Source organism: Aplidium turbinatum, chromosome 18 (genome assembly GCF_918807975.1).
Source record: "Aplidium turbinatum chromosome 18, kaAplTurb1.1, whole genome shotgun sequence".
Classification (NCBI taxonomy): Eukaryota; Metazoa; Chordata; class Ascidiacea; order Aplousobranchia; family Polyclinidae; genus Aplidium; species Aplidium turbinatum.
In genome coordinates this window covers 17,849,416-17,862,227 of record NC_137489.1, presented here as the reverse complement: position 1 = coordinate 17,862,227, position 12,812 = coordinate 17,849,416, and the positions used below count along the sequence as shown (strand labels likewise).

General features: G+C 43.3%; 2 protein-coding genes across 2 annotated transcripts in view; both read left to right on the top strand.

Annotated features, from left to right (window-relative positions):
• Window positions 1-8,512, top strand: part of LOC145787669 (uncharacterized) — a 29,132-nt gene extending 20,620 nt beyond the window's left edge. The window contains exon 3 of the mRNA XM_082599464.1: window positions 7,074-8,512. Within this exon, the coding sequence (XP_082455590.1) occupies window positions 7,074-8,096 (1,023 nt within the window). The 3' untranslated portion in view covers window positions 8,097-8,512. The remainder of the gene's footprint in view (window positions 1-7,073) is intronic.
• Window positions 8,513-11,371: 2,859 nt separating this feature from the next.
• LOC145787231 (uncharacterized) lies at window positions 11,372-12,592 on the top strand. The gene has a single exon (XM_082598952.1). The coding sequence runs from the start codon at window positions 11,372-11,374 to the stop codon at window positions 12,590-12,592; it is 1,221 nt and encodes a 406-aa protein (XP_082455078.1).
• Window positions 12,593-12,812: the final 220 nt, after the last annotated feature.

Genomic DNA, 12,812 nt, shown 5'->3' with positions numbered 1-12,812 from the left:
CACTCAACTGGAATGCTGCTACTAAGAAAGGCCTGACTGCAGTTCATCTGCTTATGCACCAGGGTTGGACTATTCCGCTTAAACATGCAGAAATGGCGACGACACCTACCGCGATGTGTGGGTGCGGCAAGGAGGAACATACGTTGGCTGCAGGAGGAGCAGACCACAACGGCTGCAGTTGCGCCATCTATTTGCCCAAATGGTGTGCATGGTCTGCGAGAACTGGATTACGAATCAATTTAGTGGTTGCTCGACACCTGCCCAAATATATAGCCAGAGGCACCGCCACTTCTAAAGGGTGATAAAAGAAAGAACCCCTCGCCCCTTGAAATTGCGAAAAAGAAACGTTCAAATGAAGATGTACATTGTACACACAATTAAAGATCTGATAAAAAAAACTACTTAAGTCACAAAATACACCTTTTGAGAAAAAGCACATTTAAATTTTATAATTTGCCAAATCTTTTATTTCTAAGCAAACACTAGCGTTTGTTAAAGTGAAATTAAGCTGTTTTTAAATCAAATTTTGCGCGGGGACATAGGCTACTTTGACAATTATACAACACATTTTTGATGATAAATCAATTCCTACAAAATGAGGAGTTTTTAAACTCAGGTCTTCAATATGTATTGGAATTGGTATTGCAAAAAAGTTTAAAGGTTTGGTCTGAGGCCGGTTTTTGAACTGTAGCCTTAACCCATATCTTCCTAGCGTCAGTTTAAACTGACGCTAGAAAAAATAACGTCACTCATACATAAAACATCATATAGGTCAAAATACCATTTCCAGCTGCTCAAGAGAGAACTATCTACATAAAAAACGCTTTGAAATGTTTTTGACATTGCATAATATAATTTTATTAATAAAAATAACTAAAAAATCCTTTTTTCTTTTTTTTTAAATATATTTTCCACTAGTGGACGCATTTGACAATCAAAAATTTTCAAAATCGTTTCCGCGGTAAATTGGTTCTTCGGCAGTCAAAATAAGTTACATTTGCAGAAAATGGTTGTTTGACTGACTCCTGACATCCGATCTGCTTCCGTCAGTTTAAACTGACGCTAGGAAGATATGAATGCTTTTTTCAATGTAAATAGCAGTTTTGTGCTGTTGAAGTAAACCTGGAGTTCTTTAAACTGTCGGTTTTAAATTAGTTCAGTTGTGTTTTTAAATGACCCTACACCTATTCAGTATCAGATTTAAGCTAATTATGAGCATGAAGTAACAAACTATAATGACTTCAGTAAGTAATTAGCAGGCTAGGTATGATCTAGTCTTGCTGGTATTGAATGTGATACTGGTAGTAACACCTGTGCCAAAACAAACTGATCAGCTGTCAGATAGGCCTGATAATGACAGACATGCCCTGGTTATTCTATGTGTAGGTTTCCAATACCACTATGCTATTTGTTCTTGCCAGTTTATAGGCCTGGCAAGCTAACATTATTATAACCAATTGAACAGTAGGCCTACCGGTACTTCTACTGGCAGTTCTGTAAACTGCTGGTTCATCCCACAAGTGACTGCATATAGGCCTATCATGCTTATTACCAGTGTATTGCTTGTAGGTTTTTATTACATAAAATCATTGTTGGGGGAAAAACAAGCACCTTCTCGTGGTCCCTCCCGTCAGTACCATATCTTCAAGAAAAAAAGATATGCGAAGCGAAGCTTGTCATACTCGAGCAAACCAGGCCCAGGTTCAGCGCAGGGTGGATAAGGAAACGCCCTTCTCAGGGCGCGGCAGCTCCTCTGTCGAAAATTACCGACGACCCACCGTACTGCAGCTGAACACCGAGGGCATTACGGCCAGCAAGCTCAGCATCATCGAGTATCTGGCCACAAAACATCAGGCCCTCGGCATTCTCCTCCAGGAGACCCACTGCACATCTGTGGATAAGTTGGTATTACCCAACTTTACACTCGCAGGCGCAACCATCAGCAGGAAACACGGCCTCGCCACGTTTGTCCATAAGCAACTGAGCTGGACACCAATAGACCAGTCCAGTGCCCAATCGGAGATAAAGTGGTTATGCATAGACATATCAGGCTATCACATCATCAATGTCTATAAGCCACCGCCCTCACGCTTAACACCAACAGCCATCCCAGTGTTCCCCCAACCCAGCCTCTATGCTGGCGATTTTAATTTCCACCACGTTGACTGGGGCTACAACACCACCAACACCGACGGAGAAAGCCTGGCCTCATGGTCAGCCAATAATAACCTCACCCTACTGCACGATCCCAAGGGTGCAGCGAGCTTCTTCTCCGGACGCTGGAACACTGGTACAAACCCCGATCTGGCTTTCGCAAGTGATGACCCCGATAATTGCCAACCGGACAGACGTGTGCTAGAGAAGTTCCCCAGGTCCCAACATCGACCCTCGATTATCACGGCTCCAACGCTCATAATGCCTGTCCCGAGCAAGCCTGTTAAGCGATGGAACTTCAGAATGGCTAACTGGGAGTACTATAGCCTTCTCACAAATGAAGCCACACAGTACCTCCCATCCCCTCACACCAACAACGTGGAAAAAGCCTACCAGTTTGTGATGCAATAACATCAGCGGCAAAACAATCCATCCCCCGCGGCCGACGAAAGACCTACATACCGTGCTGGGATAATGAGTGCGAAAGCCTCTACTCCGACTTCCTCCACGCCCCTCAGGGCAATGAAACCAACAGCTCAGCCACAGCTCTGCTGGCAAGGCTGGACTCAAAGAGGAAGGAGCGCTGGACAGAAGCCGTTGAATCCATCGACTTCACGCACTCCAGCCGCATAGCATGGAGTACACTGAACAACCCAACTGGCAGATCACGTGCCTCTCGTCAACAATGTCCCGTTTCAGCAAATTCCATCGCCTCATAACTTGTGGAGAACGGGAAATACAAATCGAGAGACCGTGAATCAGATAGATCCGTCTTGCAAGAAATGACGGACCTCTGGAGGGTAACAACCCCAGACGGGGACAACATCTCGGGTGAGTTCACCCCGGAAGAATTTTCAGCCGCCCTCCAGCACATAAAGCCAGGTAAAGCCCCGGGCCCTGACCACCTTTGCCCGGAGCTGATACTCCATGCTGCTGCCTCCTTAAAGTCCTGGTTAAAAGACTTCCTTTCCTGCTGTTTGCGCCACCTGAGAATTCCCAGAATCTGGAGAAGAGCCCTTGTGGTTGCAGTTCCTAAGCCGAATAAGCCCCCAGGGGACCCGAAGAGCTACCGTCCAATCTCACTGCTCTGCATCCCCTTCAAGATCCTCGAGAGACTCATCTACGCCCGTGTCGAACCAATAATAGATCCGCAGCTCCCCGTGCACAAGCTGGTTTCCGACACGGACGATGAACCGTAGATCAGGTCACACTTATGACCCAAGACATTGAGGTCAGCTTCTCGGCTAAGAAGAAGGCTGGCGCCGTGTTTGTTGATCTCACGTCTGCCTATGATACCGTATGGCATAGCGGCCTTACCTGCAAGTTACTCCGTCTGCTCCCTGACAGACATATGGTCCATATGATGATGGAACTTGTGCAAAACCGCAGTTTTACCCTCACAACCGGTAGCGGTCGTCAAAGCAGACTACGTCGACTTAAAAACGGCGTCCCACAGGGCTCAGTCTTGGCTCCTCTCCTGTTCAACATATACACCTACGACTTGCCCCTCAACATCTCCAGGAAATATGCTTACGCAGACGATCTGGCACTCCTGCACTCAGCAGGAAACTGGCAGTCAGTGGAGAGGAACCTCAGCCAAGACATGCAAACACTATCAGCATACCTCCAGAAATGGAAGTTACAGCTCAGCAAGTCAAAGACAGTGTCGGCGGCCTTCCACCTTAACAACCGGGAGGCACAGCGTGAGATAAACATCAACATTGATGGGGAACGCCTGCCCTACTGTGCCGAACCTACATACCTCGGCATAACCCTGGACAGGTCACTCACGTACCGCCGGCACTTGAAGTCACTGCGCAAAAAACTATCTACACGCGTCGCACTTTTGAGGCGATTGGCGGGTTCCGGCTGGGGAGCTGATGCTAAAACTCTTCGTACAGCCACCCTAGCCCTTGTTCATTCCACCGCTGAGTACTGCGCGCCGGTCTGGTGTCGTAGTTCTCACACCCACCAGATTGATACCGCTATCAACGACGCACTGCGCACTGTGACTGGATGCCTGCGTCCCACTCCAACGGACTGCTTATCCATCCTAGCAGGCATCCAACCCGCTGAGCTACGCCGTAAAAGAGCCACGATTTCTCTCGCTCGCCGCGCTTTGGACCCCGACCATCTCCTCCATGCAACATTCAAGAGACCACCACCTATAAAGCAGCGGCTGAAATCAAGACGCCCCTTTGTGCCTGCCGCACAACAACTACTTAAGAACGCAGAAGAACTTGGTTTAAGTGCGGCACACTGGACGAACCATATGTAGAACACGGAGTGGCAAAATCACACCTCCACGCTCCGTGACTTCATACCCGACGCCGATCCCCGTCCACCAGGGATGTCCCTTGCAAGGCTTGCGTGGGTCAGGCTTAACCGCCTGCAAACTGGCGTCGGTCGCTTTCGTTCGGACATGCACAAGTGGGGCCTGGCTCCTTCATCAGAATGCGAGTGTGGTGCCACTGAACAGACTGCAGACCATGTCATCCACCACTGCCTAACCCACCGGCCTCCACACGGTGCGCATGGTCTGAGGGTCCTGGACGATGAGACTGCTGAGTGGCTGAAGATTTCCTGCCCTCCAGTCTAGCCTGGAAAGATCACTCATACCCTATCATCATTGTTGTGCATACACAGTTATACTGTAAAATTCTGATGTCTGTCTGAAGAAGAAATTTAGTGTGTTTGAAGCATTAGAAGAAATTTGTAACCCTGATACTACAGAAAATCATGGTTCTCTATATGGAGCAAAATTGGTGTTATTTCCTCCCGATGATGACTCTGATGCAAATGAAGATGATGGTGTAGAAGACATTGTTTGCATTTCATATCATCTTAGCAGAACACAACTATTAGCAGATGCTGAGCTGGAGCTTGTGGATGTAACACTACCACCAGAGAATGATGAACCTCAAACATCTGGAACTCAACAGGTAGGCCTATTGGTAGATGTGAAGTACAGTAGGCTACACATTACAGTCCGGCCATTATTTGATGCGATTAATAAAGAAAGCCAAGCAAACTACAAGCCCTCACAACATGTCAGTGTGGATGAATCCATGGTCCCATACTTCGGCAGACATGGAGCCAAGCAGTATATTCATGGAAAACCAATTAAATTTGGATACAAGCTATGGGTCCTTGCCAATCCTTTGGGCTACTGCATCCAATTTCAACCCATTCAGGAAAAGATTCGCAGCTGAATGAATATGCAGACATCGGCTTAGGTCTTGGTGCTGCAGTGGTTGCCCACATATCACAGTCTTTGCCTCCTCAGTCTGGAACAAATTATCATATTGTAATGGATAATTTTTTCACATCTCCAGGACTACTACGTCACCTCAAAGAAAATTCAATTTCTGGAACAGGGACTGCAAGAACCTGTCGAATGGGAAACTCTCCGTTAAAAACTGTTCAAGAAATCAACAAGCTAGAAAGAGGTGCATCAGACGTTGCTGTTCAAACGTCATCCAATATTGCAGCAGTTCGGTGGAAAGATAACAAAGTTGTGAATGTTCTTTCAAAGTTTGTAGGAAAAGAATTCCTGAATACAGCAAAACGCTACAGTCAGAAAGAGAAAAAGACTATAACTATTCCCCAGCCAAATGTTGTTGGGGTTTACAATCGATATATGAGTGAAGTTGATCGGATGGATCAAAACATATCATGCTACATGATTAATTTACGAAGCAAGAAATGGTGGTGGCCTCTGTTCCGTTTTTGTGTTGATATCGCACTTAACAATGCGTTTCACTTATACCGGCTTCGCAAGTTAGACAGTGGAGAGAGTCGGATCGATGCACTTGGCTTTAGAAGAGCAATTGTGGAAGCGTATTATCATCTTCATAGAAAGGAACTTCCACTTACCCTATGTCCTGGAACACGAGCAACTCCTCGAAAGCATGTGAAACAAAGCTCTGGTGACCATTGGATAGTGAAGGGGAAACAGCGTCGCTGTGCAAAACGAGGATGCACTGGAACATCTTTATTTTACTGTGAAATTTGCAATGTTGCTCTTCATCCGCAATGCTTCAAAGCCTACCATTTTGAATAGTCATAGAACATGAACTGGTGCTTGGATAGCTTAGATTTGTTGCAAATTAACACTGACTTCGAGTGTACAGTAATGTATTTAATTTTTGACTTCATGTTCTTTCTAATACATTTGCATTTTGATGAATAACGTGTCACGCAGAAAAAAATCCGTAAAATTTTGCAACTATATATCTTCCTAGCGTCAGTTTAAACTGACGCACATAAAACTGGCCTTATTTCCGGTTAAACACAAAAGTGTGCCCAAATTCGGCCGAATCTGTTCAACTTAGGCTACCCTAAAACTAAGGTGCAAACAAGATATCGAAAAAAAAATAAGACTTCAGAATGATATGGGTTAAGCAAAATAATCGTTTGACGCAGTATGTCCACTGTCCAACACAAGTGGCCGAGTGGTGAGAACATCTGCCAGATGCTGAAAAGGTCGTCGGTTTGATACCATTCCTGAGCACACGGTTGTGTCTCAGCACTTAATGGCATGGCACAACAATGGAAGCAACTGTCTCAATCCCTGCATGTTCCTTCGCTACTTCCAGTTGTCTAGTGTGATGCATCTGTGATTGTAGTGTAATAAGCAACATGTTATCGCAATGGCAGACAATGAAACGCTACCCATAATCATTATTAGGCCTATGTTACTTTTATATATATTCAGATGATGCAAAATTCTCACACTTTGCAAAAGTCGCATTGGAATTGATCGAGCTCCCCAAGTCAAATCATTAGTACAAGTGCAACAAAATTTTGTTCTCTAGTTATAGTGTATTGCCATTATAAAAGGTATTTAGTTTTGGTTGCCCTAGTTGGTGTTACCCTTTATGTTGCCGTTTTATTAAGTTTGTAAATTTTACTTGCAGGCAATGCAGTCAAAGGAATCAGATGTGCAAAGATTTGAAAGCGATACTAGAATGGAAATACTTGATATCAAGAAAAATTTAACTCAAATCAAAGGTGCGCGAGAATTACAGATAAACGGCAAGCAAAAATCAAATATTCCAACCCTTCCTAATGCTAATTATTCGATTGGATATGCGCCGTGGTTGTCATCAGACACTTCAATTATTCAAAAAGTGTACGGCACATCCGCTCGTTGTGCCATTCATGCTTCTACGTTTGGCACAATTCGAGTGGGATTGAATAACAAGCTAGCAGTGCCTTTGGAAAAGTCTGTAACCAACATTTCAAACATTGCAAACAATGTGCTTTATTCTGCAGTAAGTGCAGCTGTGAAACATTCTCCTTGTATAGTTGAAGCTGCAAGAGCTTACATAAAACACATCTTGAAGGATGAAGAATACATAGGAGTGCACTGGAGATACGATTCAGACTGGAGGAAATGTTGTGATAAAGACCCGAGTAAAGCGAGAGAAAAAATGTGCAAAGGTTTTATCGAAATTATACCCTTGGATTTAGCAAATGCATTGAATAATAGTTTAAAAAGTGAAAAACAATTTTTAAAACAACCTGGAAGAAACGTCGTTGTTTATATTGCAATGCCACCTTCAATGAACGATTTTAAGGAAAGCACATATAAAGAATTAAAAACTGTTAATGAACATTTGAAAAAACCTTCCCACAGTTTAGAATCTTTCATTAACAAAAACTACAAAACCTGTTGGGAACAAGAAGGTTGGAAGCAGCCCAGCGAGATACTCTCCATGATAGAAATGGAAATAATGATACAAAGTACTTGGTTTTTCCAATCTTGGTTTTCAACTTGGTCAAGCAATATAATGTCACAACGCATCGAAAAACTTGATAATGGCTTATCTCGTATGAAATACACTGCTTCTGTTTTTGATGTTACATTTGATGCAATGAAGAAGCGAACAACTAAACTAAAGTTAGAAAAACCAGAAAAAAAATCCACAAATCGTTAATATGAAAATATATGTAATTTGAAGTATTTTTTTACATTTTCAGAACTGTTTAGTAGGGTAGGTCGTTTTTGACTTTTTTTTCAAAATTCAAAAACGGCTGGTCATAAAAAGTGGCACGTGCATAAAAAAGTTACGTGTGCAAAATTTCATCAGTTTGGGGTTGCATCTTCCACCCCTGCGGGGGGTCAAACTTTCAATTTTTCTAAAAAGAAGGGGAAATTTCACTTTCCGCTTTAACATAATTTTTTTTATAATTTTTCTTCTGGCTAGTTACAAATTGTAAGTGGGATGTACCTAGAACTTTCCTATGGAAAGACATGTTCGAAGCTTAAGGTTGACTGCCCCCGCTTCGACGGCCAAAATGTTGAATTTTCACACATTTGAGATGCAATTATGTCATTGCTCAATAAACAAACTTGTCGCAAAAGGGCGAGATGGTACGCTCATTTATGTTCTGTCAATTAACTTTGCAGGATGATACGAATGGGTACATCAGTTCACTTGGTGTCGCCACGTTACTCTTGTTGGACCATGTTGCTTTGCTTTGCTGACAAGCTTTGCTGACTGGATTGATTCGTAATTACAAACTGAGATAAAAGAGAACAACAATAGGCTAGTAAGTTTGATCAGCTGCAGCTATAAAACGCAACTCATAAAATACAGTGGTCGGTTTGTTCAGATACTTTACTTCAGAATAAAAGCTGAACTGCAGGTTCTGTAAATACAGTGTAAACTTATGATAATAATCTATGAGGCTAGCAGACTAGTTAGGCTTAATATTGCCATGTGACATAGAAATAAATCATACGAAAAGCAGATTTTTTTGATCATTTACAATATTTATTCCAGAACTTCTTTTATAAATAAAGTGATTTGCGTTCTTCTGGTGACTAAAGGCTACCAGGTTACCTCTTGATGTTAAGGATGATACCTAGCTTTTATTACAGACGTTTCTTCAGTCAACACGACTGACTTTATCAAGTGGGCTGAAACAGGTAAACACAACCTGTTCACTGTTCAGCAACAATGGCACAACACAAACACATACTGACGAAATGAATAGTAGCAAGAATCAGAGTTAAAAAACGCAACAAGATTACCGCTCAGTTAAATTGATAACGCAGTGATGCCTAACAACAATAGGCTACTATCCGCCAGCGTAAATTTATCTCATCAACGTCAAGAAACGTTGAAAATTGAAGAGCACATTACTTTACTTGAGGAACCAAGTTCTCATTTCATTGGTCATTTTACTGCAGCCAACGGATCTAGTGTGTCAATAGCTACCGGGATTCTTGAATATCTTGGATCCAATACAATTAGCTACGATAATGTAATGGCAATTGGATGCGATGAAGCCGCAGTAAACACAGGTCAAAAGGCGGCGGCGGCCTTCTCTTATTTACCATTCTATCTGGTCATATGGAATTGCAGAGATGGTTGACAAAAAACGTCAAGTGATATCGTAATTTCGTTCTGTTTAAATAAATCATTTATATCCATATTTGACAACAGCCGATTGTTTTATGGTCAAGCTAGTCTATAGGGTTGCCAGATTGGCGGTTTTCCTTCCAAATTGGGCTTCTTTTTGAAAAAAACATTGCATGAGACCAGTTCCGGTCTTAGGGTATTTTGCGCCTTGTGCGAAATATGCTTTGCGGGCCCCAATGACAATGATCCAGTTCAGTAGCGTAGCTCGGTATTTTGAAAGGGGAGGGTTTTAACGGCCGGCGGACGAAGTACACCCAGAGGCGGGGGGCCTCTCCCGGAAAATTTTGAAAAATTACTTTGAATTTGGTGCATTCTGAGAGCATGTTCAACAAAAATTTAGGTATGAATATTACTGTAAAGTGTTGCTCTCCAGTGGCATAAAATGCTGATTCAAGGATACCGGTAGGCTACTTGCTTGCAGGGCCGTTGACAAGATTTCACGGGCCCGGCTCAAATTTATTTTCGGGTCCCTTTCATCGACAATGTTATGAATATAAAGGTTGCTGTTAAACTGAGAATGACACATGCCGTTCAAAGTAAAAAATTATTTGATCAAACCCGATATGCCAAAAGCATGGTTGTTTAACACAGTGATTTTCAACCTTTTTTGGCCCATGGACCATATTTTGAAAAAAAATATCCAATGGACCACTTTGCTATGTTGACGCCTCACGAACACCACTAGTCGAAACTGTATTGCACAATTCACATGTCAGTAAACTCAAGGGCGTGTTCAATCTTAGTCCTTAATAAAATAATACCTGGAGGACTCAACGCTGGACGTCAACGCTGGACACGTCAACGCTGGAGGACTCTACAATCAAGTGGCTGCTCGAAGAATGCCCTGACATTTGACCCCAATGAAATGTAGTCCAAAAACAACCTCTCATACGAAAGAAGAAGATAAAATAATACGTAAAATTTAGCAAACCCTCTTTTACACACTCAACCTTAACTACTTGCTTCACAAGGTAGATTTAAACGATCTGTCTTAGCCTGATGCTGCGAGTTTGCTGTGGCAATAGTCCAATATCAATATCAATATCAATAGGCAATATCCAAAGACAATCGAAAATTTGAAACTACCAGAAATGTTTGCGCATCCGTACGGCAAGATGCAATCAGCAAGGCGGCAAATAAAAGACCTTATCATCTCCAAAATGATCCGTCACCTATACCGCATATCAGCCAACCAAATAAAGGAGTTATACACACCCAACGACACAATCAAGGACAAAGAACCCGGCCACGCGGATCAAATAATTCAAAGCAGTAAATCAATATTCAAAGACAGCAAAAGCCGTAACAAAAACAGATTAAACCGGAGACTACTGAAGGACCAGCCGCATAACATGACCACGACAAACAATCAAGGGACACCTCCTCCCATCACTGACCTATCAAATTCCCTCAACGACCAAGAACGTACCCTGCTCATAAAAGGACCGAAATTTGCCATCAAGAAGCAGCCAGACGAACGAACTATACTGAACATCACATCGTCCTTCTGCAAACTGGCATACCAAGCCCGGTGGAGAGAATACACTGAAAATAAGCACCGATCAACCAAAAACGACGACAATCCATCGACATAAAAAGTACCACGCTTTCCTCGCAACGATGACCTTCACAAACCACCGCAAGCGAGTGAAGAACTAGAGCACAAGCTGCGAAATGCGTCAATCAAGATACAAGACATTTTGAAAACAACTTCCGTCACAAACACTCGTAGCAACCTCTCAAAAAAGGACTTTTCGACCATCAAAAGCTTAAAAGCCAAGAACATGACCTATTTTCCCAGCGACAAGGGCGGTGAATTTTGCATCATCGAAACAGAACGCTACGATGCAGCGGCCCAACAACACCTGAGCAACCCAAAAGTATACAAAGCTTCAAGGATTACAAAAGCGCAAACCATAGAACGAAAGCTTAACAGCACATGGAGGACTATAGCCACCAAAGCTCAACTACCCCATCACGTGGCCAGATCTTACATCACCAACAACTCGAGTATGCCACGATTCTACCACCTGATCAAGACTCACAAAGAAGGAACTGACATCAAGATTCGCCCAATCGTCTCAAGCACAAACAGGCCAGCCGCCAAACTGTCACACCTAGTCTGCACCCTACTCAACCCCTTATTGAAAGAAGTTCCGGCACACCTTACAAACAGTCAAGAACTACTCAATCAACTTAGAGACATGCCACGAGATACCCTGAGAAAATTCAACTTTCCCTTCAGCCTGGATGTGACAGCAATGTACACCTCCATCCCTCCTAAGGAAGCGATCAACAACGTAATCCAAAAACTGTCGACAAGAAAAACACAACTATGCAGCCCGTTCCACCCTGAAGAGATCGGTTCCCTACTCGAGATTATCCTTCAGAACAACGTCTTCACTTTCAAGGAGAAGTTCTATAGCCAAGTCGGCGGTCTACCAATGGGAAACGCCGTATCTGGAGTCCTCGCCATCCTCTTCATGGACACCCTAGAAAAACAGACACTACGGAACCAGACAAACCTCACCCTCTACAGACGATACGTTGACGACACATTCTTGCTGACAGTCAACAACAAGGAAGCCCTAGCTATCCAAAATGCTCTCAACCAAGCGCACCCAGCTATTAACTTTGAAATAGAACTACCAACAACAGACAACGCCATCTCACTACTGGACTTCACCATAAAAATCGACAAAGACGGTACAATCCACCACGAGTTCTACCAGAAAAAAGCAAAGGCAAAGCTACTCCCACACTTCAATTCGGCCCTACCCACAAGTACTAAGAAGACCATACTCTTAAACGCAACACAGAGAAGAAAAGATAGATGTTCCTTGCCCAATAAAGCAACACCACACTTGACGGAATTTGAGAAGACAATCGAAGAAAACGGATACCCCAAAGACTTTCACAACCACCCAGACGACGACGACACCAGCAAAACAGACAAACCCCCCAGACACCATATAACCCAATACATTTTGAATTTCCATATATGAGCGACGACGCGGACCGTAAAGCAAAGAAAGTTTTCAAAGACCTGGATCTGCCAGTCCGCCTTTTTCGACGCTCACGAACCCTCAGAAACGCCCTTCAAAAACCCAAAAAACCCGAACCTTGCCGGCTACAAAACTGCCCACTACGGAACGATGACATATGTACCACCAAGAACTGTGTCTACAAGATCGCATGCAAGAAATGCAGGGAAAGCTACATAGG